This window comes from Trachemys scripta, chromosome 2 (assembly GCF_013100865.1).
Source record: "Trachemys scripta elegans isolate TJP31775 chromosome 2, CAS_Tse_1.0, whole genome shotgun sequence".
In the NCBI taxonomy this organism is placed as follows: domain Eukaryota; kingdom Metazoa; phylum Chordata; order Testudines; family Emydidae; genus Trachemys; species Trachemys scripta.
This window is the reverse complement of record NC_048299.1, coordinates 113,368,624-113,393,412: the sequence shown is the minus strand read 5'-3', so window position 1 is coordinate 113,393,412 and position 24,789 is coordinate 113,368,624. Positions and strand designations below refer to the sequence as shown.

Sequence of the window (24,789 nt, the reverse complement as noted above, 5' to 3'; positions counted from 1 at the left end):
CCTTAGAGACCAACAAATTTATTAGAGCATAAGCTTTCGTGGGCTACAGCCCACTTCTTCGGATGCATATATAGAAGTGGGCAGTAGCCCACGAAAGCTTATGCTCTAATAAATTTGTTGGTCTCTAAGGTGCCACAAGTACTCCTGTTCTTTTTGCGGATACAGACTAACACGGCTGCTACTCTGAAATTTGTAATGAATGGCTTTATAGAAGACAAGATTTCTTATTTTATCAGGCAGGATAAGAAAACAACTTTTAGGCCCCAATTCTACAAATACTTAAAAATGTTTAATTTTATGACTGCAAGTAGCCCCTCTGACTTCAGTGGGACTGTTCATACCAGTCAAGTTAAGCACGTGCGTAAGGCCTTGTCTACACTTCAGAGTTTTGTTGAGCAAGTTATGCTGATGATCAAAGAGCGGTATAATTACATTGTTTGTGCATGTTCACATGACACTCCTTCAGTCGGTGGAGTGTATCCACAGTTATGCTCTATCATCAACAGTGAGTGTAGTGCACTGTGGGTATTTATCCCACGGTGATATTATGGGAGATGGCTCAGTTTATGATGACTGGGAGAACTGTATGGTGACTTGCCTGCCTGCCTGCCTGGTGCGATGGTTGCAGATCTCTCAAGGCATCTAGATAGACTTATGTGTAGTGCTGGGGAGGAGCTGGTGGTTGTGGTACATGTAGTTACCAATGACATAGGGAAGGGTAGGAGAAATGTCCTGGAGGCCAAATTTAGGCTGCTAGGAAAGAGACTGAAATCCAGGCTCTCTATGGTGGCATTCTCAGAAATGCTTCTGGTTCCATGCACAGGGCCAGGTAGGCAGGCAGAGCTTCAGAGTCTCAATGGGTGCATGAGAGGATGGTGTAGAGAGGAGGGGTTTAGATTTATTAGGAACTGGGGAAACTTATGGGATAGGAGGAACCTATACAGGAAGGATGGGCTCCACCTAAACCAAAGTGGATCCAGACTGCTGGCACTTAACATTAAAAAGGTTGCAGAGCTGTTTTTAAACTAAGATGGGGGGAAGCTGATTGCTGCAGAGGAGCACATGGATCGCACAGAGACTTCTCTTAGAGGAGAGTCTGTTGATAGAGATTCTCTAGGTTTTAGGGAGGAGGAGAGGATGGAAGAGGATAAAGTATGGGCCAGATCAGATGAAAAACATTTACATAAAAAAGAATCTGACTCATCAGAAAAGGGCAGACAAATAAACAGTGATAAGTTTTTAAAGTGCTTGTACACAAATGCTAGAAGTCTAAATAATAAGATGGGTGAACTAGAGTGCCTTGTGTTAAAGGAGAATATTGATATAATAGGCATCAAAGAAACCTGGCGAAGTGGGGACAATCAATGGGACACAATCATTCCGGGGTACAAAATATATCAGAAGGACAGAACAGGGGGCGTGGGGGTTAGGGTTTTTGCTTATCGTCATCTGAGGATTGGAGCACCTCCTGAAACATGTCCTCCTTGCTCTTCCTTGGTCATTTCCTTATTTGGTGGAGGCATTTCACCAGTGTGTGTGTGTGGGGGGGTTTTCTCCTGAAGGCCACACCCGCAGAAGCACAAGAAACAATAAACAGAAGCATGATTGTTAGTGCACTCACGGCATTGAATCATGCTAGTAAAATACACCTCTTTTTACATATGAATCAGTTTCTCACTGTCTCTTGGCAAGCACAGGGCTCAGCAAATGCCTTAAACATGATTAGTTCAGCCGGGGGGGGGGGGGGGGGGGGGGGGGGCTCAAGATAGGGCAAAGGGTTTAGGTGTTTTTTTAAGGGGTTCACTGTAGGTGATTAGAGACAAAATTGTAAATTCTGCCACCACTTTCAACAGGCGGGGGTCATTGTAGCCGATATCTCACTCCTGAGGGTAAGCAAGGATGAAAGGGTGCATATTCTGGATGCATGCAGCTCTAGACTGCTCACTTGTGTGCCGCCTTGGTCCCTGCACAAGTGATTACCGATTGGTGCAGGAAAGTTTCCTACAATGGGGGAAGGAACAAAGCGGCTCTGCCAAGGAACCTTGAGCAAAGGATTGGCGAGTACTTCCAGGAAAGTTTCCTAGAGATCTCTATGGAGGATTCCTATGTGAAATCTCATTGTGCATCAACACACTGTTCTGCAGCACTGCTTAGCTGCACAGGGGAATGTGAAGTACACGCAAAAACTGCTAGTTGTGTACATTTCTATCCCTTCACCCACTTCTAGAATATAACAAAGCAAAGGACAGCTCTACCTCATATAACTGAGCAGCATCAACTCAAAAAGATCACTTACCAGATCTCCCTTGTCCTTATCATGCGCTCTAGAGACAGAGTGCTGGGACTGGCTCGAATCCCCTGGGGTCAAGATGAGGTTCTGGACAACCTTGTCCCATCTCGTCCACTACTTCGTCCTCAGGGTTGATTCCACTCTCCACTGTCTCCAGCCCTGCTGAATTATCCACGGGGTTCATGGAGATTGGGTTGCAGGTGAGGATGGGGTCCAGCTCCTTATAGAAGCGGCAGGTCTTCGGCGCAGCACCAGAGTGACTCCTTGCCTCCTGGCACGCCTGCTTCAGCCCATTGATGTTTGCTGGAGTGGAGCTGGGACTGCACAGTCTCGCCTCCGCATATAATCAGCAGATCCAACAGCTCCAGTGTGCTTCAAACGGGAGAACATTTGGTTCATGGAGCTGCCATGGTCAGATGGGAAGATGCGATATGAGCTCTCTACACCGAGCAAACAGAAAGCAGAATTTCGAAAATTCCTGCGCCTTTAAAGGGAGAGGGGTGGATGCCTGTGTACCTGATTACAGGGCAGCGGAGTTTGAACTGCTGACCAGAGCAATCAGGATGGTCATTTTGGGAACATCCTGGAGGTCATTTATAGTGATATAACCAACCACACTGACACTTTGTCGATATAACTTCACTGTAAAAAGCTCTACATTTCTAGTCAAGGTGGTTTTATTTCACTAGCAAAGCAGGAGAGTTTTGTTGGTGGAAGGAGCATTGAAGTGTGTACACTTCCACTATTTTGTCAACAAAACTCTAGTGTAGACAAGGCCTAAGTTTTTGCTGGACCTGGACTGAAATTAGTATCAATTTTCTCCTTTTTTATTTTTTTCTGATTAAAAGAACAGTTTTCAAACTATTACTGAAATTCTCTCATTTTAAAATGTGTAACTTAAGAAAATTGTTTTAAGTGAAATCTTTAAAATTTGTATTTGTTTGCAGGGTTGATAAAGACAGGAGTGGAGTAATATCTGACAGTGAACTTCAGCAGGCATTATCCAATGGTAAGTGTGACTTAGCAAAATTAAAAAAGCTTCTTATACATTTAGCATATGCATTTCTTATCCCCCCTTTTGGTTACATGAGAGATCTCTTCTAAGAAGTACAAAGGAAACTGAAAATCTGAACATATAGTAGGGAGCAATTCTGCAGTGGATGATCGACTAAGAAGTGCATAAAAAAGGGAGCAAAACAAAAATCGGAGACAGGTGAGATGTATAATTCATAGCCCCAGGAGGCTTCCTTTTTTCAGACCTTAAAGAGGAACTGGATTTTTTTTTTTTTTTTTTTTAAATGTTCTCTATTAGGTTTTTTGATGTGTTTTAATAGCACAAGCTCAGCTCCTGTTGTCAGTTTCTCTGCATTGGGATCTTTTTTTCTAGAGAGAAAAAGCATAAGTATAGCATCCTCCAGCTGTCCTTGTGTTCACAGGAATTAAGGTGTAATCATGATCCATATTACTCACTCATCGCTTCTGAATGTGCCCTTCATTTTTTTTAACTAGGACCAGTGTATAGTCCAGGAAAATTTTACAGGAGCACTTCGAACCTGTCTTGCTGCACATGTAATCTTTGTTGCATACCTTGGTGCAGGAAATTAGGATGGTAAGAGGTCTAATGGTCAGTGATGGTTTTAATAGAGAGAAATAACTGGATGTTACAGAAGGAGGGAGGAGGTGGTAAAGTGTTCTCATTAATGCTTCACAAAGTCATTTATTTAGTCTGTCAGTAGGGCTTACTGAGATAAGGTGGGGGAGGCAGTATCTTTTATTGGACCAACTTCTGCTGGTGAGAGAGACAAGCTTTCGAGCCACACTGAGCTCTTCCAGTCCTACTGTAGTATTTCAAGTGTAGACAAGCCTTGGTTACATTTGACTGAGGTGCTGCTCATACATCTTTGATGTCTGTCTACAGTGGGCAGAGTTTTCTGGTAATTTCATGCCTTTTTCTGGAACATCTAAGAGGCTCACGTTGGGTAGCTGTTTGTTGTATCCCCATTTCCTGTCATGTGGGAAAGTTCCAAAGTTTAATTCTGTCACCCTTCCTGCACAAGGGGTCTGTGGTGAAGGTGAGGCCAAGTGACATTTGGGTTGCAGTGCTAGCAGGAACAAAATATAATTTTTATTACTAATCATCTGACTTGAAATATACCTAGGAAACAAAACTTACTGTGGAGTACAAAATGCCATTATTTTATAAGTCTTCTGACTAATAGCAAAAATAAATTAGTTGTTTACCTGGTATAATAGGATCTACTCACTGTATCACCTATTCTTTTCCCCATAACTAGAATAGCCTGCTTGAAAGGGTGAAACTTTAAAATTGTGGCAAAAATAGAGAAACCGAAGAAATTTGGGTCGCTGTTTTTGTTCATAATTTGTTTACAATGGTTTTAGAAACCTGTCTTTGCCACCCCTTTTACTTTAAATTCCTCAAATTAACCTTTTTTCCCAGTGACCCACTTCAGTGTTGTTACACAACTGCCAAAATTTCTATATGCCTTTCTTCCTTGCCTGTTTACAGTATTGGTTAGCAGTTCGAACATTGGATATAGTTATATGAGAAATCACCACTTAGGAATTCAGCACTGGAAAGACTGAAACAGATAAGCTAGGCAGTTTATATAAATGCATTAACAGATATCTTGCCCACATTCCACAAGTTTCTGTATTCTAACAAACCAAGTACCCCTAACCAGTCTCAATTCCACCAACTCCCTTCTCCCAGGATATAATGGCAGTTGATTTTAAGTCTCCAGTGGTGATCCTGGCAATTACAGGCCAGTAAGCCTAACTTCAGTACCAGGCAAATTTGTTGAAACTATAGTAAAGAACAAAGTTGTCAGACACCTAGATGAACATGATATATTGGGAAAGAGTCAACACAGCTTTTGTAAAGGGAAATCATACCTCTCCAATCTATTAGATTTCTTTGATGGGGTCAGTAAACTTGTGGGCAATGGTGGTCCAGTGGATATAGTGTATTTGGACTTTCAGAAAGCCTTTTACAGGGTCCCTCACCAAAGGCCTTAAGCATAGTAAGCGGTCATGGGCTAAGAGGGAAGGTCCTCTTATGGGTCAATAATTCGTTAAAAGGAGGGAAACAAAGGATAGTAATAAATGGTCAGTTTTCAGAATGGAGAGAGGTAAATAGTGGTGTTCCCCCTGGAATCTGTACTGGGACAGTGCTGTTCAGTATATTCATCAATGATCTGGAAAAGGGGGTAAAAGCGAAGTGGCAAAATTTGCGGATGATATAAGATTACTCAAGATAGTTGACTCCAAAGCAGACTGCAAAGAGATCTCACAAAACTGGGCAACAAAATGGCAGATGAAATTCAGTGTTGATAAATGCAAAGTAATGCATATTGGAAAACATAATCCCAACTATCCATACAAAATGATGGGAGCTAAATTAGCTGTTACCGCTCAAGAAAGAGATCTTGGAGTCATGTGTAGATCTCTGAAAACATCTGCTCAATGTGTAACTGCAATCAAAAAAGCTAACAATGTTAGGAAAGGGATAGATAAATAAGATGGAAAGTATCATAATGTGACTTTATATATCCCTGGTATGCCCACAAGTACTGCATGCAGTTTTGGTCATCCCATCTCAAAAAAGATATGTTAGAATTGGGACAGTTACAGAGAAGGGCAACAAAATGATTATGGGTATAGAACAGCTTCCAGATGAGGAGAGCTTAAAAAGACTGGGACTGTTCAGCTTGGAAAAGAGATGAGTAAGAGGGGATATGATAGAGGTCTGTAAAAGCGTGACTGGTGTGGAGAAAGTGAAATTAATAGGCAGCAGGTTTAAAACAAACATAAGGAGGTACTTGTTCACACAACGCATAGTCAACCTGTGGAACTTGTTGCTAGGGGATGTTGTGAAGGCTAAAAATATAACTAGGTTCAAAAAGGAATTAGATAAATTCATGGAGGATAGATCTATCAATGGTTATTAGCTAAGATGGTCCCTGGCTCTGTGTTCCTAAACCTCTGACTGCTGGGAGTTGATGACAGGGGATGTATCACTTGATAAATTGCCCTGTTCTGCTCATGTCCTCTGAGGCATCTGGCACCAACTACTGTCAGAAGCTAGGCTATGGGGCTAGATGGACCATTGGTCTGACCCCATATGGCCATTCTTATGTTCTTATGAATGGCTGTTGGGTTTATGTAAATCACAGTGATGAGTTCAAGAAAAAGAACCAGACAAAAAAACTACTGGGTTATTTTTCTTGGGGGAGTTGTTTTCACCACCCTGCTTCTTTTGAGCAGCAGTAACAACCATTGGTGCTGTCAGCATGGCATTGGTTCATGTTTGGAAGGTCATCCTCATTACTGAGCATATCACTGGCAATGAATGAAAACAGGCCACAAAGCATATTGAAAACCTAAATTCTACAAAAATAATGGCTTAGGCCTCTGCTCTCCATGGAAGTCTCTTACAGAATCATAGAATCTCAGGGTTGGAAGGGACCTCAGGAGGTCATCTAGTCCAACTCTTATTTGCTGGCAGTACATAGGCTTTTCACTGTTGTCACAGAGTCACCAGGGCGATGCTCTGAAACTACTCCATATGAAGCCAGCCAGGACTCTGGTGTAGCATGCCTCCTCTCTCTGAGCATACTGTTGCCAGGGCAAGAAGCTTACACAGCTTGGACCTTACTGGGCCTGACCTTGGAGCATTCAGCATCCCCTTCCACACCATGAGCTTCCTGCAGCAAGTCCACCTGGGCAGGGCTCCTGGGGAAGTCAGAGAGCCCTGCACCCCAGCTCCGCAGTCAGCTGTGACTCTCAGCTAGCATGTATAACAGAAATTAGTGACTTTCAGCCAAGTCCATCTTGGAATCTCAGGTCAGACATCCTGGACTCCCCTCTCCAGTCCCCCCAAGCAGACTGCCCAGCTTCCAGGGACCTGACCTCGGACGACACCCTCTCCCTCCCCCCCCTCCCCCCCCCCCCCCCTTGCTCCTCATCTTGGTCTTTGTCTCACTTCCCGGGCAAAGAGTCGCCAGGTCGTCACCTGTTTGCATCCCCCTTCTGGGTTTCAGATTACGAAGGGCACCGGCCATAGCATACATGCAGGCAGCTGGACCAGCCTCACCTGCCACAGGGGTCTAAGCCAAAGTGTCTCACCTTTATTTCCACCACTGAGACATTGGTGCAACGCACAGGGAAACTGAGGCACATGCAGTATTCATGCAAAACAGTAAAACTCACACAGGCTCAAAAGTAAGACTCACATAGGCTCACATACAATATAACAAGGGAAAATACCCACTTTGTCACAACTGTCCAAGAAACTACAAATACACCCTCTTCTCTTTTAGTATAAATTTCTTATTATAGAACTATTGCCCTGCCAATTACAGTGGCCACTGTTAAGTTGCAAGACTTACCACCTCCCATGTCTCTTTTGCACAAAGTTTCTCTCAGGATGAAACATGTGGCCTGCTTGAATTCTTTCCTGTACTGTAAGTAGAAACATCTTGGCAAATTGATGGAAACTGTTTAGTGTGTACGAACACACACAGGCCAACTGATACAGTCAATAGGGATTTATCAATGGTGTGGACAAGTCTCCCTGAATGGCTAGGAATATTCGTTGTCCTCTATAAGAAACCAGGGCTTTGGAGCGGAGCTGGAGCACGGAGCAGCTCCGGAACAGTGGAGCTGCAGGTTTTTGTCTAGAGCTGGAACACCGCTCCAAAGCCCTGTAAGAAACATGTCTCGAAAATGTGCCACAAGTCTTCTCCACTCCTAGATCTAATTTCCCATTAAGTTTCATAGTTGAAAATTTTCTAAAATGTTCCACTTGTGATATTACTATAATTACTTATTGGTTTTATGGCCCAGGAGCTGGAATGGGGAAGAACAGTAATATGTTGAGTTCTTTCTAAAGGGGAATAAGCTTCCTTCCTGATTCTTGCAGTAGTGTCTCAACAACCTGCAGAATGAGTTACTTTCCTATTAGTATGCAAAAGTTATAAAATGTTGGTCAGAAAAAAAAATCCATAGATTGCCTGAAACTAAGGCCACTAAGTGTACACTAGAGACCTACAGTAACTCCTCACTTAACGTTGTAGTTATGTTCCTGAAAAATGCGACTTTAAGCACAACAATGTTAAGCAAATCCAATTTCTCCATAAGAATTAATGTAAATTAGGGTGGTTAAGTTCCAGGGAAATTTTTTCACCAGACAAAAGACCACACACTCACACACTCCGTCCTGAGCCCCGGCATGTCCCGTCCCCTCTCCGCTCTATGGAGCTGGGGTAAGCGGGGAGCAGGAGCGGGGGGGGTGACACCCTGACATTAGCCCCCTTCTTCCCCCCCTTGCACAGCAAGCAGGAGAGCAGCTCTAAGGCAGAGGGCAAGAGCAGCACATGGCAGTGGGGGGAGTGACAGCTGAACTGCTGGCAATTGATAGCCTGCTGGGCGGCTGCCACACAGGGAACTTAGGGGAACAGGGAACTGATGGGGGCGGCCAATCCACCCTGGTTTCCAAGCCCCCACCAGCTAGCTGCAATGGGCTGCTCTTCCTGCAAGCAGTGGACAAAGCAGGCGGCTGCCAAACTATGTTATAAGGGAGCATTGCACAACTTTAAACGAGCATGTTCTCTAATTGATCAGCAACGAAACAATGTTAACTGGGATGACTTTAAGTGAGGAGTTACTGTATATTGGTATAACTACATCACTCAGGAGTGTGAGCGATGTCGTTATACCGACCTAACCCTCCCATGTAGTGATGTCAATGGGAGAGCTCTGCTATCAGCATAGTAGCATCTTCTCTAAAGCAGCACAGCTGCGCCGTACGTGAAGACAAGCCCTTAGATATCACATCCTTATTATTTTGTTTATTGCCCCTAAGAGATCTAGCTCTGAACTTTCTAGCTAGGTTGTCATCTGGGTGTTTTTTTTTATTATGGTTATTTTTCCTATTCATCTTAAAGCTTCACCATGCTGCTTTTCTGTCTGTTTCAGGAACATGGACTCCATTTAATCCAGCAACTGTCAGGTCAATCCTATGTAAGTACAACTGTACAATGAGACATATCCTGAGTATGTAATTTTAAATAACATTTTTATTATCTTCTATAGCTGATGGCTAAGTTTTTCATATGCTGCAGCACTTAGTTACATCCATTTTAGATCAACAGTAAACTGAAAGTACATGGTACAATGTATAATGTATTCTTTATAGCTGATCTTTGCAGCTGCTTTGTTTGTAACACTATGAACATCATTAATACAAACTTCAGTTCTCCCTTCCAGTAACCCCATTCCAAAAAAGCTATTCATTAGGAAGAAATAAAGTCTAAGACCTAGTGACACCTCATCTGTTTTGAAAACCTATGGAAAATATACTAATGACTAGGGATATACACACCCCCACACACTTGCCCGAGCAACTTTTAGGGAAGATTAAAAGACAGCTGAGAAAATGGCAAGTGTCAGAAATGTAGGGAAAAAGTCACAGATTTTTGACAGTAGCACTGTCTTCATGTTTAATACCAGTAAGTCACTGGGAACAATTTTAAAGCTTTTATTCTAAGTACAAATATGGACACTCCCCGACTTACGCAAGCGTTCCATTCCGGAACACCTTGTGTAACTTGAATTTTGCGTAAGTCAGGAACATATACCCCACGATTACGTGCGCAAAAAACAAACAAACACTTTCTAAGCTTACGGGACTTTTTCCGTGAGTGCGGATTTGCATAAGTCAGGTTTGCGTAACCCGGGGAGTGTCTGTATTGAGCAGAAAAACTGATCCTATGTTATACCTCAAAAAAAGACCAAATTGGGGGAGGAGAAGCAGAAAGCTTCTGATAACTATTGGAATAATTCTCAGCAATGCAAAAGAAGCTGGTAGCAAGTTAGTGGTATAGCAAGAGACAAACAAATGGAACTTTAAAAATGTCTATGTTCCTCCCTCACACAGTTTATACACAATGTATTTATAATTATTTACTCAAATCCGTTCAAGTATATAGTTGAAATTAAATCTCCAGTCTGGTGCTATTTTATATTTAGGGCCCTACCAAATTCACAGCCATGAAAAACACTTCGTGGACCATAAAATCTGGTGTCCCCCCATGAAATCTGGTCTTTTGTGTGTTTTTACCCTATACTGTACAGATTTCACAGGGTAGATCAGTGTTTCTCAAACTGAGGGATCCTGACCCAAAAGGGAGTTACAGGAGGATCACAACATTATTTTAGGGGGTCATAGTATTTTAGGGTCACAGTATTGCCACTTCTGTGCTGCCTCCAGAGCTCGGTAGCCGGAGAGGGTGGCTGTTGGCCAGGTACTCAGCTCTGAAGGCAGCACCCTGCCAGCAGCAGCACACAAGTAAGTGTGGCAATACCATGCCATGCCATCCTTCCTTCTCTGCTGCTGCCAGCCAGCTGCCCCCGCTCTCCAGCTGCCCAGCTCTGAAGGCAGAGCCGCTGCCAGCAGCAGTGCAGAAGTAAAGGTAGCAGTACTGCAACCCCCACCCCAAAAGCCTTGCAACCCACCCCAACTCCTTTTTGGATCAGAATCCCTATAATTACAACACTGTGGAATTTCAGATTTAAATGGCGATTTACGATTTTTAAAATCCTATGACTGTGAAATTGACCAAAATGGACTGTGAATTTGGTAGGACCCTACGTATATTGTTTAATAAACTTTTTTTTTAATAGTCCAAACAAGCCATAGAAATTTCCACTGCAGACTGTTTGAATGCAAAAGAATCCTTCGGAGAGGGATTTTCTATCCACTTTTGCTTTGCAATTCCTTGCAGAAGAGCAAAACCTTCATGCTAATCTGTCACCGATTTGATCCCTAGGAGACTTCACTGTCACACAATTGCTCTTTCATGTTGCCTTCTTCAGTTACTTCCTGTGTTTTTCCCTATCTTCCCTTCTTTGCCATTTCACCACTTCCTCTCCTGTCTGCTTTCATGGACTCTTCTACTTTTTCTTCAGGTCAGCACTATTTTCACAAATTCTCCTCCGCTTCATTTGTTTACCACCTCCTCAGCCAGTCCAACCCATCTCTTATTGAAGATCGCAAAATCTTACTAAAGACTTCAGTATAGTTTTACGTATTAATGCTTCAGTTATGTTTATTTCAGCCATGTTTGACAGAGAAAACAAAGGTGGCGTGAACTTCAATGAATTCACTGGAGTCTGGAAGTATATCTCAGATTGGCAGAATGTTTTTCGAACGTATGATAGAGACAATTCTGGAATGATTGACAAAAATGAACTAAAGCAAGCACTAACAGGTTTTGGTAATTTTTTTATAATTATAGTTTGCTATATAACGGCTGGTTTTGTCCAGTGTTAGATTACAATACCTTTAAGGCTGTGCCACTTCGCAATTGTGACAAAATGGAATAATCAATTGTAAGAAATAATTGAGTTGTAATGTAGCTATTATTTCTCATTTGGATGTATATGGCACTTCACAAAAGACTGACATCTGTGCCGTGAGAGCTTACAGATCATATGAACTCTTCTGCTGAATAAAATTGAAAAATAATTAATGGGAAGCAATGTGTGCAAACTTAGTGTAACTCTTTAAATTCATACTTTATTAAACACCCTAAAAGTCTTACCAGCATTTCAGTTATAAATGTTTTAATCAGTGGCTCACTGTGCCATTGTTCATAAAGCATTTACGGGCTTTAAAATTTGGCAAGTATTTTAAGGAATAAATTTAATTACAAGGAAAAACAGTTGTTGGAGAAATGGATAAACCTGTTTCCCTTCTCAGGGATACTTGAGGCACCTATACATTTCCAGTGATAGTTGTCAATATTCAATTATATTAAGTAACTTTTGAATTGTATTCTACAAATCTTGCTTTGATTATAAGTTCTTAACCTTTATATGTAAAGTTAAATAATGCTTTCACCCCTCAGCTCACAGAGAGCCGAGAAGCGATGAAACCTGTATGTAACCTGTTGAAAACATAAAAATTAAGACTTTCATTCTGCTATGGAGAAGTCATGCTGTTTTGCAATTTGAATTCCTTTTAAAATGTGAATCAAATCTATTTAGAACCATTGCTCTAAAACATTTAGTTCTTCAAATTGCCACATCATTATGTATACCTCAGAACTGCTAAGAGTTAGGCTAGTGTGTAAAGTAGCTTGTAGGCTAGCTAAGGCGAGTGGGGGTAAAGGAGGAAGGGGAAGAGTTCTCTTCTTCTCTCTTCCTCTCTCTCCTCCCTCCTTCCCCCCCCAGCCCCCCGGTGGAAAGAGTGAAATCTTCTGAAATAGAACAACCTTAAGATTATTATAATGGTCTTCTAGTACACCTCCCCTTAGGATGTGGGCCTCGTCTAGAGCCCACTGAAGTCAATGGGAAGTTGCCCGCGGGCTTTAGATCAGGCCCTACAAGTGCTGAGATTAGGAAGCTTTTATTTTTATCTATTTTCAGATATAAAAACTGTAGAGGCTCTGAACCCTCCTTTTGATAATTCCTCCTGATTGGCTGTTTTACCTGCTATATTTACAGTTAACAAAAGTGTCTGAATTGCTAACGCTTTCTTCAGTGCCTCTTTCAAAGGCGAATGAATGATCCTTGTGAATTTTAAAGATAAGCCAGTTCTAACCATCCCTCTTCACGCAGCTGTGCAGAAACTATCAAATGGGCTACCCCCTATATCGTCTGAAAACCTACAGTAGGCAGAGCTGTGACAGGTTCTAGTAAACTCACATTTCCACATGATCAAAGGAATATTATGAGAGTCTTACGGCACACAACTGACTGTATCCCTTCTTTCATTGTACTCTGGTAGGCTGCTAGTAGAACATGTTCCAGAGCTTTTCTCTGTGCGTGACAGAGCTTCTGCTAGAAGTGCCCCAGAGGGTCTCTTCTTTACTTGACATAAGACCTCAGAATATTTAAGTAATTCCTCTCAAACCCACTTAACATTATCCCCACTTCCTCATCTGTAAAATGAAATAATTTGACCACTTTTCTAAAAACACTTTTCAGACCTTGTGATAAGTGTTTCTATAAACATGAAGTATTAACATTCTCACATGCTAAGCTTACTCTTAAGTGAGCTTTGTTAAAAGATCAGGTGTTTCAAACAAGAAAATATTGGTTAAAAATAATTCACTGTGTAATTAGCAAAACTCCTGGTCTTCCTGGCTGCTCCGTCATGGCATTTGTATCACCTAGCAGTAATTGGAATTTGTGACTACAACAGAAAATGGCATTTGGAAACAACAGCTTGTGCCATCCTATTACAGCACAGTTACATTCTCACTTGATGCAGAGGATAACAATTTGTTCAATTGACTTCAATGAAAAAAGATATTAAAATGTTTAAATACAAAATACGTTGAGCACAGCCCTAAAGACTTGTTTTAATTTTCCTTCTAACAGCATAATCATTTAAAATTGGTTGTAGTATTTCATTTCACTGAGTTTGCAATTCATTCTTTTGTCATGTTCTTAATCATTACATGTTTTTTATATTGCTTCTATTTTGTTGGAGCATTTTCTTCAGTAGATGAATATATTCTAATATCCATTTAAGTTTGATTACTGTTCTACAACTTTTACATTTTACTTAATGACTCTTGTCTGTTTGTCGCAACATAACATTATGCACATTTGCTTTTGTGTGTTATAATGCCCTTATATAAACTACCCAGCTTTGGTCATGTAAATCTTGTAATCTTTTTTTTCTTCCAAGGATATCGACTATCTGATCAATTCTATGATATCCTTGTTCGGAAATTTGACAGACAAGGAAGAGGACAAATTGCTTTTGATGACTTCATTCAGTGCTGTGTTGTGTTGCAGGTAATAGAAGAAATACATCTACTGTCAAAATGGGAAGCCATGATTTGTACAGGAGTTGAAGCATGTGCTGGATCAGGAATCTAATTTGACATGACTAATGTAGTACCTTCTAGGAATGCTGTGCTGTGCGCTTATACATCCTTGTGTTGATCAACCTTGAAAAATCTTAAAGCTCGATCTTGAGCCCTGAAATGCTTTGAGGCCTCTTGGCATTACTATAATACAAATAAGTGCAAAATGACAGACCTCAATGTCTTAAGTGCTTCTTGTCTGAAAAGTGACTTAGTGTTTGCCTTCTAGAGAAAAACTTGCCTTTTTTATTTTTTTTAACTTTCTGCTGGCCTTGCAAAACTCATCCTGGCCTTTGCAAGCTCAGCTTGCATTCTTATCTTGTGGCTTGTGGCAGCGAAGGCTGTCCAGTCCAGATTCGGCCTCAGCTTACATTCATGCAACCCCATTGTTGTCTTTTGGGGTGCACAGGTGTAACTAAAATAGAATTTGTCCTGCTTACTAGAATCTAATTAATTCTTATTATTTCAGTTGTTCTTGCATAGTTGTATTGGCTCTGCAAGCCCAATAAAAGTAAAATGTAGCAAAATCTTTATCTGTAAAGTAAGCAGATATAACTGACTCTGCACATAAATTGTGTGTGTAAGAAGCCATCTTATTTTTGTAGCCACTCTTCAATATAGAATTGTATTTTAAAGCTTAATTCAGAGCTGAATTTCAATCTTTCAATCATTCAGTCAGCGTTAGATTTTTCATTTTGCCCACGCTGCAGGACTAAATGATCTCACTGAAAAGCTCTCCGCATTCCTCTGTTACTGTGGTATTCCAAAAACAATCTGGAGGATTCAGTGAGACAAGGTGGTGCTAAAACACCAAACTGTCTAAAGTTTTGCAGCATTCTGAGTGATGTTTCTTCCTTACTGTCAGTGTTTATTCCACAAGGTGTGGATGAATGTGCAGCATGCAGAAAAGGGAGTGAGTGACAAGTAGTATTTTCATTTTGTTCTTTGTGGGTCATCTCCTTAGCGCTACAGTATTGGTGGTTCTGTCTTCCTGCTGCAGAACCATCAGTAGTTTTCTAAAAACATTTGCAATGTTAGTCAGTATTCACAGCCTTATGCATTGTAATTCCAAACTCTGGTTTAATATAGTAGAGATGTTTAATGATTGACAGGCATAGTTGCTGGTTATAGTGAAATTATTAAAGTGATAACTTGTTTCCATAGTATTTTTATACTAGGCCTCTTTATTTTTATGCAACACCATAACTACGCATGGTTATTTACATGCAAGTATGATATAGCACCTGACTCATCAAGCTTATAAGAGAGAACAAGGTTTGCTTTTCAAATGTACAAAGGTGCTTGTTGAACCAGCCTGAGAATCTCTCCAATGGAGAAGTAATTTTGCCCCCTGAATTTCTTGGCAGTCATGTATTAACAAACATTGAGCTGGATGCTAAAGAAAATGTATACAATTCAAAGGCTACATATTATTATACATAACAAAATGTAATTCAAGACATGGTATGTCACAGGGAGGTCTGAGGGGGAAGCTTATTCATCCACCAGCCCACCAGGTAAGAGCGAAGAGAACCACCTTTTATCTTAGTCATTGAATCTAAATTCCCAAACAATCATCCTAGGGAATGCTCTTAATCTGTTCTTGCTGGAAATGCATCCCAGAAACCTCAGTTTACATTCATCTGAACACTTTCCTTATATTCAGTAATGTTTTCTGTTTCTTTCCAGAGGCTGACTGATGTATTCAGGCGCTATGATACTGATCAGGATGGCTGGATTCAAGTGTCTTATGAACAATATCTTTCCATGGTCTTTGGCATCGTATGACAGTGACCAGTGCGAATGAGATTGAACGTTAGTGATACAAAGACTGGAGTTGCCAAATCTTGTCACTTACTGAATATGACTAAAATGGATATAACTTGTTTCATTCTCTTAAATTGTGTTTGTCACCAGCTTCAGAATCTGTTTGTACTCAAGCTGCTCAGCTTTTATGTTGTATTACTGTAGCAACAATGGCCATATCAACACTTAGTGCAAAATTTAGAATTGTTTGTGATGTGGGTGCTAAAAACTTTTTTCCAGATTATCATGCATGGGGGAAAAAATATTTTTTTAGAAATGCCAAATTAAAGTAATAATGCTTGTTAATTAAAAGGGATTTAAAGGTCAGACAGAAGTTGCACAACATGGTTTGCATGTGCCTTACTTTTTATAAGAATTTAATGTATTAATTTTTAATACAGAATTTAAAACAGTAAAGACATTAGACAGTCACACTGTCCTGTCCAGTTTTTGTGCATAAGGATATTTCTCCAAAGGCAGCTCTGATAGATCCCTGCTCTTGTGCCTCATGGCTGAACTTAAGCCTCAGGTGTGCTGAGTCATTGAATGGCCTCATCAGCAGGAGAGCAAGCTTGCCTTCCTGCCAGGCTCAATAGCCAGCAATTGTCCAGACCCTTAATTCTTTACTCCTCGTGGATGGGTTTGAGTTGGAGCCTCCTTTTAACGACTGCTGTCTGCTCCCTGCTATGCCTGACCAATTTAGTTCCAGCTCAGTTTTCTATTGTTTGGTTCTTAGCTAAGTGCAGCTTCTTCTTTGAGTGATGTCCCTGTGGATGCTTCACTTGAGGTGATTCTGCGTCCCTGTGGGAGAATTCAAACAGCAGTGCCTGGTTTGGCCACATATGCACCCTCCCTGTCTCGCGCTGCCACTAGCAGTTAACTAGCGTTGTGCGACCAAACCTCCCCCACCCTGCCTCAGCTTTTTCTCAACCACCCTTGGTCTGAGTCAGAGCTACCAGCAGTGCCCCTGTATGACTTACCTTTAGGTATAATATAAGCAGTATAGTTAGGTAAATATCTAACTCTTTTCTTTTTCTTCTCCCCATTAGAAATAGAAATTTTTGTTTCATTAGCCCCTCTGACAGAAAACTTCGCCTAGGGGTCTCTACCTTTTTTAGCCAAGTACAGCCTCCTAGCGTTTTACTCTATTTACTTTGAGGGATCTTTGCCTAAAGCAGCACCTGCTCAAACAAGCCATGGGCCCTGCTTCAGCACTGAGGCTACATTGGATTGGAGGTTGCCCTCAGGTTCAGAGAGTGCTGCCGTTTTGCTGCTGACACCTCTCTGAAGAGATGGAGAAGTTGTGCTGTGTGGAGTTTGGAGGAGAAGGTAATAGAAAACCAATCGTTGCTCCTGCAGGTTGCCCGCCTCCTGCAGGAGGAGCATAGACCAGCATGCTGTGAATGCTGATGCATGGGGTGGAGCTTGTCTGTCAATCACTCCCTGGTATCATGCATGGCAGTTAGAGATCTGGCCCTGGAGCATCCGTTGAGTTCAGTACCAAGGAAGGAATGCCAGCACCAGCTGTTCCTGTGCTGGTGGCATATCAGGCAGCAACAGACCTCCTCTGCCTTTCTGTCCAATCCTCTCCCTTCATCTAGGAGAGGGGTCTCAAACACACGGCCCAGGGTCTGCATGCAGCCCGCAGGGTTATTTTCTGCTGCCCGCAAGCTCCTCGTGGCCCCTCCGCCCTCTCCCACCAAATGGGGAACTGCGGCCAATGGGAGCTACTGGGGGCAGTGCCTGAAGCAACAGCCACACACACCCTGTGTCCCTCCTTCCTCAGGTTCTGTCCGCTTCCCGGAGCGGCACCGGGGCAGGCAGGCAGGGAACTACCCTGCCCCTGGTATGTGTCAGGCCAGAGCCCACCCCTCCAACCCTTCCTGCAGCTGAGCCCCCGCTGCACCCTTCCTGCACCCCAACCCCCTGCTGCACCTCAATACAGTGCCCTGTGCACCCTGACCCCCTGCCACACCCCTCCCCCCTCCTGCACACCACACCCCAACTCCCTGCCCTGAGCCGCTGCCACACCCCTGGGGGCAGAGTTGGGGGGGGGGATTTCAGGGAAGGGGTTGGAATGGGGGCAGGGAAAGGGTAGGAGGAGGCAGGGCCTCATGGAAGGGGTGGAGAGGGGCAGGGCTGAGGGCGGTGGGGGGAGGTGTCAGTAAATGCAGCCCTTGAGCCAATGTACTAGTCCTCATGTGGCCCTTGTGGTCATGTGAGTTTGAGACCCCGATCTAGGACTTTGCAGGGCTGCATCTTTTATAACCCTATTGGCTGGCCAGGGTGCTGAACCTGTGGGTCTGTCAGCACTAAACAGTGCTGTTTCCCTTGCACAGTTAGTGGAAATGGGGCTCATGCCGGGCTCAGCCCAAGTCACCTCTTCAGCATCCCTGCTGATGTTATCAGGGAGATACTCACCACCCTGCACAATTGGCATGGTTAGTCACTGCGGTACTGCTGCTGACTTTGGAGTCAACACCACTTCCAGCACCAGAAATAACAGAGGTGGACTTGGTGCTACAGATGAGACAGACCAGTTGCTCACGCTTTTAGGGCTGGCTCTAACTTTATCTTATTTCTGATACTCCAATTCACAAGCTCATTCAAGTCTCCCTGCAGAATATCCCTATCCTCCTCCGAATTTGCAACGCCTCCCACCTTCGTATCATCCGCAAACTTTATCAGCCCACTCCTGCAATCGGTTCCGAGGTCAGATATAAATAGATTAAATAAAATGGGTCCCAAAACCGAACCTTGAGGCACTCCACTACTAACCTCCCGCCAACCTGACAGTTCACCCTTTATTACAACCCGCTGCATTCTCCCCATTAACCAATTCCTTATCCACCTCTGGATTTTCATATCGATCCCCATGTTTTCCAGTTTAACCAATAATTCCTCATGGGGTACAGTATCAAACGCTTTACTGAAATCCAGGTATATTAGGTCCACCGCATTTCCCTTATCTAATATGTCCGTTACTTTCTCAAAGAAGGAGATCAGATTCGTTTGGCACGATCTGCCCTTCGTAAAACCATGTTGTAATTTATCGCAATTGCCATTAATCTCAAGGTCCTCAACTAGTTTCTCTTTCAGAATTTTCTCCAGCACCTTGCACACTACAGATGTTAAACTAACAGGCCTGTAGTTACCCGGATCACTTTTTTTCCCTTTCTTGAAAATAGGAACCACATTAGCTATTCTCCAGTCTAACGGGACCACCCCTGAGTTTACAGATTCATTAAATATTATCGCTAATGGGCCTGCTATTTCCCGTGCCAATTCCTTCAATATTCTCGGATGAAGATTGTCCGGTCCTCCCGACTTAGCCCCATTAAGGTGTTCAAGTTTTGTTTCTACCTCGGATATGGTAATCCCCCATCCCGTATGCCCCTCTGTCACGGTGCTAGTATCCCTAATACCTTCATTGGCCTCATTAAACACAGATGCAAAATATTCATTGAGATATTGCGCCATGCCTAGATTATCTTTAATCTCCTCTCCGGCTATAGTCTTCAGCGGTCCCACTTCTTCTTTCTTTGCTTTCTTCCTATTTATATGGCTGTAAAACCTCTTACTATTGCTTTTAATTCCCCTCGCTAGGTCCAACTCTACACTGCCTTTGGCCTTTCTCACTCTATCTCTACATTCTCTGACTTCACTAAGGTAAGTTTCCTTACTGATCCCTTGAAAAAGTGCAGAATGTCATCCATCTTACCCCCCAAAAAAGGTCTCTGTCATCATAGGGATGCCCTTCTCATGCCAAGGCCATAAGTCTGGCTGAAAATATTTGCAATGTCCAGCATGGACTGCAATGAAGTAATAAGGGCTCAAAATTCCTTCCTTGAGGCTTTGGGCAGCTGGTCTTCAAATTTAGACATACAACTTTGTGAATTGGATGGCTATTTGGACAGCAAGGCCAACTGGTTAGCAATGCGTGTCTGTAATCAAGAGGAGATATAAATCTTCGTCCCCATTAGGGCCATCCATTTAAAGTCCTTCTCTTTGGGAATGGATTTAAATCTGTCCCAACTGTGAGGTGAGTGCTAATCCTGGTGCCTACAATGATCCACCTGATGTGGGTCAGGTGGAAGATCCCCACGTGGATGCTGAGGAGTCCTGGACTCCAGGAGATAAAGTTAGAGCCAGCCCTAAAAGTGTGAGCAACTGGTCTGTCTCATCTGGTCCACGAGAGGATAGCCCTGTGGGCAGCCTAGCCCCAAGATCAGTGGTCTGGTATCCTCACCCCATGCATGTGTGGTGGCCATGAAGGCCTACTACGCTATGGCTACGGCAGCTACGGCAGACTACCCCAGCTGAAAGCAGAGATCCTGGCCAGTTCCGGGGTAACGACAGCACTGAGAGGTTCAATGAGTGATGGTATAGTGAGGACAAGGCCCCAAGGTCACAACTGTTTAACCTAATCCACCTGACCCGGAAGTGGCTACAGCCTTCAGCTCCAAGAAAATGGAGCTCCTGGTCCTGGACTGGTATATGAGGGGGCTACCCTTAGGCCTCCGAGCCTGGGTTGGCCAGAATGATTCTTCCACCTATGAGGAGTTGGTCACCCTCAGAGAGAGAGACAGCTGGCAGCCCATGAACTGTTCCAGATCCCAAGAGAGGAGACACGGCAGCCCAGGAAGTTGGTCCCGACCCCAAGGCCCCAGAACCGTGAGTGGAAGGAAGGGTGCCCAGGAAAGCCCTGAGGCCCTGAAAGGTCCTGGGGGGGAAGAGGGCTGGGGCAGGCTGAGTAGCCCAAAGCAAAGGGCGACAACTGGAGTAAGGTATGAGTGTGGGAAACTGGAGCACATAGCAGCCAAGTGCCCCAAAAGGGAGGAGTCCATGCAGTGCACTCTAGGGGATCATAGGGAGCCATGTAGCTTAATTGGCCTGGTGGGGGTTGCAACGACCCCACATGCGTATACCAGGCTGGTAAAAATGAATGGCATTGTATCACACAGCTTTGGTGGATACTGGGAGTGCTGTCACACTGATCTCGGGGAAGTTAGTAGGGCAAGACCAACTGACCTGGGCCAAAAATCACAGGAGTAACGTGTGTCCATTGAACCACAAATTTCTACCCCCCAGTCCCAGTATGGATTGAGATCCAGGGGAATACTCTCAGAGTCATTGCAGGGGTGGTCCCCAGCCTCCCCTACCCAGTCTTAATTGATAGGGACTTCCCAGGGTTCAAGAACCTACTCCCACCCCCATAGAACTTGGGGAGGGTAGCAACCCTCAAACTGAAATTGAGGCACCCCTAGATAGCCCTGACCAATTTTCACTGGACTTGTCCCAGGATTATTTTCACCCCCCACCAAGCCCTGGAAATCTAGGTGGGAAAGGAGGGCAGATAAAAGGTTAGGAACCAGGATTTTGGCAGGGAACCAGAAAGTCACCTTGGTTGGTAGGCAAGCCTGTCTGGGAGGCCAGGAGACAGCTTGGACCACTGAGGACCCGGAGGCAGTCCCCAGCACCAGGGGCAGAGTTGAAACTGACCCCACAAAATTAGGCCAGATCAACCCCACCTTTGAGAATTTCAGGCAGGATCAAGCCTCTGATTCACTGTATGCAAACATGAGGGAGGAGGTAGTGGAGGTAAACAGCATGCCTGTACAGAGGAAAACCAAAGGCCCAGAGCCATACTGTATGGGCAGAGGTGATCTATTGTTCCAAGTAGTGCAAATACAAGGGGAGAAAGTAGAAGGGGTACTCGACGCCCTTAGATAGGCCAGCTTCATCGCCAACCCTCCCAAGTGCATGATAGGGCTAGCTGAGGCCAGATACCTCGGGTACGTAGTAGGAAGGGGCTCAGTGAAACCCCACTGGAACAAAGTAGAGGCAATTCAGAGGTGGCCCCAACTGCTCTGCAAAAACCAAGTCTGAGCATTTTTAGGGATAGTGGGGTAGCATTACAGACTTAAGGACAGCCCTTTGCAGTAATCCAGTGCTCAGTGTAGGAATTCAGCCTACAGATGAATGCCTTGGAGGTAGGGCTAGGGGCCATTCTCTTGCAGATGGTGGGGGAGGAGGAACACTCAATCTTGTACCTTAGCCAGAAACTCCTCCCCAGGGAGCAACAGTATGCTGTCATTGAAAAGGAATGTCTGGCGGTTAAATGGGCCATGGAGACTCTCCGATACTAGATACTGGGGCGGCAGTTCACCCTTGTGACAGACCACGCTCTGCTCCAGTGGATGCACAGAAACAAGGAGAAGAATGCAAGAGTGCCTAGATGGTTCCTATCCCTACAACCCTTCCACTTCCAGGTACAGCATAGGGCCAGTAGCCAACACAGCAACACTGACTGCCTGTCTTGACAGCACTGCCTCTTGTCCTAACTAGCCCAACCCCATGGTGTTCAACGGGGGGGGGGGGGGGGGGAATATGTGATACAGCAGGGTCAGAGGGCAGCAGGAGAGTGATAGATGGGAGGTATATAAGCCCCAGGATGATCAGAACAAAAGATGCAGCAGCGGCAGACTAGATTAATAGAAAGGATAATTTGGAAATATAGGAAAGATCACCACCACGGGCAAGCAGAAGGGTGGGACTTGTGGGCAAGGAATAAGAAAGTACTTTCAGTCCATGAAGTTAAAAAAAACAACTTGGAAGTGTAAAAATGAAATTGGGAAGAAAGTTAGGGCTTGTTTTAGCTGTGTTAGAGTATCTGAGTGAGTCAGTTTAATTTTTAATGCAGTAGGTGGCAAATGGCCAATGCTATTGTGGTGAGTCCCATACTTTTCCTTGGTGTGGGGGGGGTCTATAGCCCCCTATTCTTGGGCTCCTCAAGTGCCCTGGAGGGGGAGAGAAGGGGAGCGGGGAGGTTGCCTCCTCCAATACTTTTCACCCCAGTAGGAGAGGGGGCTGAGCCAAAGGACAAAGCAACAGCTGTAGTTCTTCTAGTGTTTGCAGTGCTTGTGGAGCCACCTGACAGCAGCTTCATCACCAGAATGAAAGGCCTTAAGCCACACTGAAGTCTGGGTAATTGGCACTCATTGACAACAACATGTGCCATTGACAAAGTGGGTCATTGCACAGACCTCGTGTAGAGAAGGGCTGCACGTATTCCTTGGCCAGTGTTCAGCAGAGGTCACAGCTGACATGGCAGGTCAAATCCCGATGGTTGGATCAGCGACAAGGAAACCATTCCAATTGTCTTTAGCGGACCAATCATTATGCCATAGGACTGCTGCTAACAGATTCCAATCTGGCATTAGAGCCCACACTGGATGTCTCAATGTAAATCGTGGAGTAGGGTGACTACAGATGTCCATGTACAGTAGAACTGGATTAGCATGTAGCTTTTCCACCAGTCCAGCTGTAAACTCTGCAACGAAGGTTTGGAGGAGCTAGTTGCTCAGAACTGGTAGCCATGGAATAGGAGCGGCTACACGGTGCCTGTGCCGATGCGCATGGTCGAGTCCAATTCAACATCGACCAATTTAGTGAGAGGTGAATGACTCCACCCAGGGGCACAGTATTTCACTGAGGAATAGCACAGTTCCAGCGCTATGCTCCAAGTTGAATTGGCTAATTTGCTGATTAAATTATTCCTAGTCCTGATTTTGGCACCAGTCTTTTTTAGATGGTCACAGTAAATCAGAGCAGTCCAGTGTAACACCAAGGCAGACCAGTTTGCTGTTTTCTGTTAAGGTTGCTTGTGTTGTGTAACTCGCCTAACACTGTCTTGGTCACATTTGGTTGGAGATGCCAACTGCTACAGTAGTCTGCTATCTTGGCCAGGTAAGTGTTCATTATGTTCTCCAATTCAGTGAAAGCTGCAGTATGTCATCCCTACTCTTCCCTACACAGCTATGGCTCCCACTTAAATACCAGTTCAAAGATACAAGCTCCTCAGTACAGCCCTAAAAAAGCTGCAGTAACATTACTTTGGTGATAGTCTACCCTTTTTACTATGCTTTCTGCACTCATCTAGGACAACAGCGACCACTTCTACGCTTTTTCAAAAAGGAAACCTTGATACTCACTGAAGACACAGTTAAAAGGATAAGCCTCCTTATTTCCTCTCCAGGAGTTCATTTTGTCTATAACTTGTCCATACAGGTATCTAGCAATAACCATACAGCCTGAATTATTAAAACAACTTGGACTCTTTCAATTATTACAACTAGAGGGGGGTGGGGGGAGGAAAAACTGGCTCTCCGATGCCAACCAGCTGACCCACAAGCAAACTATTTAAACTTCCGAGAGGAGAGCTTGAGGGTAAAGTTTAAAGGAACTATAATCAGTTCATTTGTAGCATGTGGTAAGAAATGCATCAGACAAAACTGTACAATATTCTATAATTGAGTATAAAAGATATTAGTGGGAAGCAATATGACATCTCATGCAAACCTAGGATGAAGCTAGCGATGGTTTTGCAGCACCACTGGGATTTAATGCAGAAAGTGAAATGCATCACAAAAGTGGGTGAGGAGTAAAGAAAATTTACATTGTCTGCATTACAACACAGAATACAATTTCCTCAAAGGCACTGAACAGAACGTATCTTTATAATTAGCTGTCCTAGTCCCTTTTTAATTCTGTATCTAAGATCTTTAATCTCATGTTAGACTTGATAAAACTTTGCTCATAATTTATAATTAGACACCTAGAGCCTGGCTTTTTAAAAAAAAAAAGTACTGTGCATTCATAACTCTTAATGAAGTTGGATTTTGGCACCGCAGGAGGGGAGGGAGAGAAATCAGAACCTCAATGTAATTATGAATTGAAAAGCGTTCACTTAAAAATTAAGTTTGTGATTTTTTTTTATATTTGAACTTTACC

General features: G+C 43.6%; 1 protein-coding gene across 2 annotated transcripts; it reads left to right on the top strand.

Moving 5' to 3' along the window:
- Window positions 1–3,237: 3,237 nt before the first annotated feature.
- PDCD6 (programmed cell death 6) lies at window positions 3,238–16,428 on the top strand (the record flags this gene model as incomplete). Of its 2 annotated transcripts, none has more annotated exon segments than XM_034761444.1 (5): window positions 3,238–3,299; window positions 9,287–9,331; window positions 11,428–11,580; window positions 14,010–14,119; window positions 15,880–16,428. In XM_034761444.1, coding segments are annotated over 5 exon segments (469 nt in total), but the record flags the coding sequence as incomplete, so codon positions are not given.
- Window positions 16,429–24,789: the final 8,361 nt, after the last annotated feature.